Genomic DNA, 7,122 nt, shown 5'->3' with positions numbered 1-7,122 from the left:
GCATACGACGACATGGTGGTGGGCTTGGTGGCTTGGTGATTTGCGTTACATTAAAACAACCATCAACTTACACGGTGGTGACGGCACAGTATTATCATGATGGTCGTGCATGTGATACGGTGTGCTTATGCTGTTTTTATTGTATGCGGTATAGTTATGCTCGCTCCAAACATAGGGATGTTCCGGACATAAGAATCCAATGTGGCAATGGTCTACTGGAAAAGCTTTTCGCTGCAGACATGTAGCGATAGAACGAACAAATGGACCATCACGTCAGCTTGAGTTAAGGGAAATCCTTATGACATGGAAAAATAATGCATTCATATAACGTTTATATGAAAATCATTTCCCTTTTTTTCCTCCTACGACAGGCTTAGCACATATGAATCGCTGTGCATGGTGGAACAAAAACGGAAATAAAGCAGGCGCCCACAGTACATGGAAATGTCAGAATAACTGTCTTCATTTACCCGCTTAAGAACGTACGCAAATAAACAAACCACAATTTGGTATAAATCATATTCCTCCCACATATCCGCCCACCATCACAACTCGTAACAGTGGAATAATCGCGACCGAACAGAATAAGGAATCGGGCTTCCCGAAAGACTGATTCGTCACACAAGCCGGGGCCAATTTGGAAAAGAGTCTGAGTTCACTCGTCAACTTGCCTCCGGGGGTGTTGAACTTTATTTCTCAAATTTTCGTTTTGTTTCTTTGATTTTTCTGGTTTCTTTTTCCTTATGTTGCCCTGGTGTGCTAGAGTTTATATGAACCCTTGTGCGAAGCCAAATTATATGATGATATTGAAAACAAGCCCAACGGTTACTCGGTTTATACAATTATGTTTTAGCTCTTTTTCATTCCAAAGCTCGCCTTGGTACGTCTGTCCGCTAACATATGCACACACACACACACACACAGCATATTTTTGTGTTTCTCTTCGTGAACTGTACTTTGCTCGCTGGAATTTGCTGCACGAGGCTGAAATAACTCGTCAGCTTGTCGTTTTCCCCAGCCCATCAACCGCCAGACGAATCCGGCTAAGTTGTGAATTCAAATAAGAGAATATTACAAATCGCTCGACGCAACCCCACCACGAAGCAGCGGACCGCGAGCGGACCGGTTTGTGTTCACTTGTGTTTCTGGCTCGCTACTCGCTGACTGAAGGATTTCACGTTCCAACGCTTCCGGCAAACCAATTTGATCGCGAACGTATGAATAGTTTTATTATTCATCGCCTCTGTGGCGCACGATGGAACGCTGGGAGTAAAATTATATGGATTACGGGGGTAGTAGAGAATTTGCGTGGTAATTCCTATTGCAAAAAAAGCCTCCCGGGCAGAAAATATCCTCCCGCTTTGGCACTCCACAGAAATATATTTTGACGAAATATTCTTTAGAAGTATATTTAAAGAGTATGGTTCCTGGTATGGTGTGGGGTTTGCTCAATTCAAAAACACTTATGAATTGCTGTTTCCTGTCATCATCCAGTAATCAATCAACTTGTCAGTTTGTTTCATTCATCACTTTATTGAAAAGGTAAAAACAATAAATCAATAGAGGGGAGCAATAAAAATAAAACAGTTTTGTACCAAAAACAACTTCCATGGCAATCTGTCTTAGTCTCATCAAGCTGCCGAAGATAACAAGTTGGGTTCAACTAGATGGACACATTTCTTCAAACGGCATCCTTCCATTTTTTCCCCGACTATGTTCTACATGACACAAGTCCTTGAACAGGAAATGTGTTTTGTGTGTACCAATCGATTCGTATCACAAAACTTTTGACACGATGTAAGAGGCGGAACCAAAGTGGCCACTCAGCGATAGTCAATCAAACGTCCAGGGTTTCGCAAAGCAATCCACCGTTCGGCTAAAAGCGTGATCAAATAATTCTATTTACAGGGGCTCTCAACTCTTTCCGCTCACCCTCGTTGTGCCAATCCGGTGACCAAATAGCGATTCCATAATTCCTAGGTGTTTTGGCACCAACGGTAAACCATCAAACTCCTCCATCATCGCCATCATCGTCGTCGTCAGGCTCGTTAACGCCCCGGACTGTCCGAGGCGCACGATTTGGCGTACGGCCATCCCCTGCATCCTAATCGTCCTCGTGCTTTTATGGGGTTCCCCCTTTCACCCACCGTCGAGCCGAAACCCGATCGATCTTTGCGGCTTTGGTTGAGCTTCCCATCCGCTCGGGGTGTGTGTTTTTATGTTTTGTCCCTCGCAACCGGGCACGCACAACAACCTGCGAGCACAAACAACGCCCAACTTTTAATGATCATCCCACACCGCCATCCGGGGACAAGCAGATAGCATCTCGCGCCGGGCCGCGACGTGCTTGCGTAAGTGCGTGCGAAAGGATGCCGAAAAACTAAACAACGAACGGCGAACGAGTGAAGAGTAAATAAACACTTTCGTTTCCGGGGCGGGGAAAACTTGAGGGGTTGGCAAACTTTTTATGTTTTCTCTAGGTGCGCGCAAGCACCAGGCCCAGCGTCACGATTTTTGCAACCCCTCGGATGATGGTGGATCACCGAGGTGGACAGGAATAAGGTTCTTCTCCTTTCTTTCTTTTTTTTTTATCTGTCTTGTAGTCAGAAGCAAAATTGAAATCCTTGCGGCAACGTTCGGTTCGGAAGGAAAACCTATTGCTTGTTTTTCTTTCCCGTTGAGTTCGTTTATCGAATGCTTCCAGGATGCTACCAATGGGGTTTGCTATGGAGAAAAACAAGGCATGAGAACGGGGAACCAAGAGATTGGATAATGAAAACGAGCAAATAATCTAAACTTTGTGCTTCGACTTCAAATGTATATGTGCAAATGCTTTGTGTTTATTTTGAAATGATATTTTGGGTGAATAAAAACGAAACCGTTATTTTCTGTCGTCCCAACTAATGATTTTGTCTTTCTTCCGTCTCTCTTGCAGAATTTTTGGCATTGGAATCCATCCGTAAACGCGTCGAAGTAATGAGCAATTGTTGGGAAATTTAAATAAACGAAAACGAACGACGAAAAACCGCTCATAAAATGAGCTGCTTCATCACGTGAAACGGCTCGTCCTTTGCATGCCCGAGCTGCCTCCGGCAAGCCGTGAGGGTCATTTTTAGTTCTCCCAGGGATACGAAACAAGCACGTCGGTGTGCGCCAGCCACGCCCCGGTAAACACGTAAATTGAATTGTCATCATCGCCCTTTAGCGCGCGCCGAGTCACACCAAAAGGCGGCCGTGGGAGATGAGAAACTAAATAACCAGTGACACGTCCAGCGGCGCACCGATGAAGTGCGCCGGTGGGAAGTGAAGAAATCTCGCCAAAGCGTAATTATAGATAATTGTGGAAAAATCTGCCCCGAAAGCTGACGATCAATTGCCGTGTGACGCCGGTGGACGGAAAAGTCGACGTTGCTGTCATCATTGTGGCCATTGTGATCCATGCCCGGGCGGGCGCAGACGGAGCGGTCATTGTGGACGCTGAGCAAATGGGACGCGCGGCGGAAGTGGGCAGAGCAGGCACAAAGGATAAATAAAAACGATGAACGAACAGTTTTTAATCGGAAAATTAAAACTCATGCCAACCGGAGGGTGATCGGTTTTATGTTTGCGCTTCAGCGCAAATTAATTTGCCTTCGTTCATTAATCGTACGGGTCGAGCGGGAAAACGATTGCATTTCATTTGCATTCGGTTTCCAATGTGTGCCTTTAAAAAACAAATTTGAAACAGGATGAAAAGTGAAGTAGAGCAGTTTTTTTGTCCATCGCCAAATCGGAGTAAGGGAAACCAAGCAATCATTACACCAACCGAATTGCCCATAACCACGATCCCATGGGGTGGCAGGAACCGCTATGGGAAACATGAAATCGATGTAATATGGGAGTAGGTAAATATGATTTATTGCAATTACAGGATGATATCGTATTGCTCCAGAAGGAACGGACAGCGCGAAGGTAAAGTGCAGAATAATGTGCCAAAAATGATGAGTGTGAAGTGAATGAAAATTGACCCAAAAGCTGGTTGAATTGATTGGTGCAAAAAAAAAAAAAAAAACACAATGTTGTTCAGCGGTGCGGTATCGGCTGGTGGTGTAGCAAATACGTGTACCAAAGCAGTTTTTCGTTGATGTGGTTATCAAAAGATCGGCAACATTACGCCCCAGGCAAACGCAGGTTCGTTCACATGTGTTGCACCGCAAAGTGTCGGGTTTTGTGAGTCGGTGCGTGCTCTTCGTCATTGCGTGATTCCAGCGTAGGTGCAAGTGTTTATATTTTAACAATAATTTGCAGGAAGTTTACTAAACGCAGCATCCGCTACCGTTGCTCGATCTCGCCAATCGCCGACCCAAACTGCAACCGGGATGGAACTGAGGCAACTTGAATCGTTTCTGCACAATCTTTTCCACTGGATTACCATACTGACGCTTCTGCTCACTGGCTCAGCACCGTTGCTACGAGCGGATCCGGAAACGCAAATATTCCGGGTGGATCCACTTGGTGAGTTCTTCTTTCTCATTTAAATCAACTCTAATTAATAGTTTATAGTCTATGGGATGAAAAAATGCTCCTAATACATATAAAGGGTACAGGAAACGAAGCGTATTCACTAGCGTAATCGTGTAATTCCGCTATTTAATCTGTCAAACATAATTTAGGCTTTCAATCGCATCTGCAAACTTTTCAAAACGTAAACAAACAAACCAATAGTTCATTCACCAATATTCTGTGGTTGTTTAACGTAGGTTTCATATTTTCAACAATAAACAACAAAATGACAACCGTAGCTTCAAAACCAGCTTCGATTTTTATCAAATTGCAAAATATAAACAAAGCACAGATTACACTTGCCGTGAACTTAATAGAAAAGATAACCATGTTGGAAACACCAACTTAAAAGCACTGTAAATCCTTTTCCGATTCGGAATCGCGCAGTTTGCAAGTTAATAAATTTTCGATGAGGCAATATCAAAATGCAACGTGCATCAACCGGTGCATCCGCGTAAGCTCATAAATCCCCCTGCTATGGTTGAGGCCACTGCTCAACTTGTTATCCTACGCTGGCAGCCCATTAGCAAACACCAAGTACTTGTTGTGGTCCGCCCTTGCGTAATCAAATCCAACACAGGACCAGAACCGTTCCGAGCCGTCCGGAAGTGACCGAGGCGCAGCGAAACCTCATCGATTTAACCTTAATCCCTGCGGGCCAAACGGTCACCGTCTCGGGCAGGAATCACATACAACAATCGATTACACGATGACGGTGACGGTCGTCAATGATTTATGGGTTTGCGCGCTCATGCTGACCGCTCGAGCCATGCATCATCGTCATAATCAACATTATTCTCAACAGCGCGCTTTGGTGTACTCCGACGAGCTGTCCGGTGGATCCACAGGCTGTCGTCAATCTATTACAGATCTATCAATTAAATACACGAACGGTTGGGCCTAGGTGGTGGTGCTGAATATCAGGAAGGGTCATCCATGTATCCCTTTCCATTGACATTGTTAACCCAGTAAAAAAGTAACAGTAATAAGGAGGTTATACGGTATTTCGCAATCAATATTCAATTTAAAGGGATGTTTTATAGAAGAACTTCTTTATTCTTTTACCAAACTCAACAATCAAACATACAAAATTAATCATGAAAGCAACTAGAAACGCTTCAAGGATAACATCAAATGCTTAATATCAAATACTCAAAAAGCCGTAAGAGTAGATCCAAAAATACATAAAACTGTTTAGAATAACTAATGGTTTAAGATGGTTTCAGATGATATAGCTGTTTTCTCTTTTCCTTCTTTGAGAAATTTCATGTTGGATAAAGTTAGATGTTTCTCAAGGCTTTTCACTAGTAATTATTATTATTATTTATTATTGGTTCGCGTTATCTGGCAAAGTTTGCCTTCATAACAAAACATAAGTATAAATAAAACGAGGAAAAGTAACCCTAGGGATCGTCAAACAAGCTGTCTTAAACAATTTCTAACCTGGTTAACCGTCATATTCATATCAACTAGATTTCTTATAGAATTATACGCCTCCATCATTTGTCTTAAAGGGTCACTAGTGCTATGTACTGTGGATCTGTATTCTACTCGTAAAAGTTGTCAGGGTCGTAACTGTCTACTTGGAGCTAGAAGGTTGATTTTGCTTAAAATGAACGGGGCGTCTATGGTTCCTGATAAGGACTTGTGTAGAAATATGCACTGTGCCGTCTTTCTTCTGTGTTCTAATGAATCGAGTCCAAAAAGTAAACATCTAGTTCGGTAGTCAGGACAGGCAATATTACTAGACCATGATAAAAGATAAAATAATTTTTTTGTCAGTTTCCGTTGTATGGATTCTAGTCTAGCAATCCTGTCTTGTTGCAGCGGCGACCAAACTACACTAGCAAACTCAATGATGGTTCGAACCAATGAACAGTACAGAGATTTTAAACAAACAGGGTCGTTAAAATCTTTACAGACACGAATAACGAAGCCAAGAACACGTAGAGCTTTAGAGATAGTTAGGTCAAAATGCTTCTGAAGAAATAGCTTGTTATCAAGAAGTATACCAAGATCAAGAGCTTCAGAAGAACGAGGAATTGTCAAATCTGCTATCTTATAATTATAGTAATATTCACGTTTCGATTTCATGCGATACAGATTTGTTACAAACTGCCACTATACCAACTAGATTTTAATTACTATTGTTGTGTGGCCTATTTTATGAAAAACCAACTTAGTTTCTAGTTTGAATGCTGTGCAATCTGCGGTGAGTTTAAAAATATGTTGCGAACAATATAATCTCGGGTGAAATAATTTTCTCGCAGAGTGAGATTTAAACTGGCTTTAATTAATGCAAACCACCAACAACCCTCACCCTGGACCGGTTAGCTATTTTAGCAACGACGTTACGAGCTCTCCGAACGAGATGGACCTAGCGTTTGGTGGTTATATAGCTTGGTCAAAAAAGTTCAATCAACGCAGCTCCGACAAGGCACACCGCCGCTAACCGGGTCGAACTGACCCAAAGTTTTTGGGTGATGTTGTTGCTTTTGTTGCTATTTCTCCGGTGCAAACCTTGCATCCTTTCGATCCCCACGAACTACCACACGCAATCTCGTCGCTTCACCTTCGCCC

At 42.9% G+C, this 7,122-nt stretch overlaps 1 protein-coding gene across 1 annotated transcript in view; it reads left to right on the top strand.

Annotated features, from left to right (window-relative positions):
• Positions 1 to 4,358: 4,358 nt before the first annotated feature.
• The window catches only part of LOC131260295 (protein eva-1-like), a 75,924-nt gene continuing 73,160 nt past the window's right edge, over positions 4,359 to 7,122 (top strand). Inside the window, exon 1 of the mRNA XM_058261990.1 lies at positions 4,359 to 4,494. Coding sequence (XP_058117973.1) covers positions 4,359 to 4,494 — 136 coding nt within the window. The remainder of the gene's footprint in view (positions 4,495 to 7,122) is intronic.

Source organism: Anopheles coustani, chromosome 3 (assembly GCF_943734705.1).
Source record: "Anopheles coustani chromosome 3, idAnoCousDA_361_x.2, whole genome shotgun sequence".
NCBI lineage: Eukaryota > Metazoa > Arthropoda > Insecta > Diptera > Culicidae > Anopheles > Anopheles coustani.
This window is presented reverse-complemented; position numbering and strand designations above follow the sequence as displayed.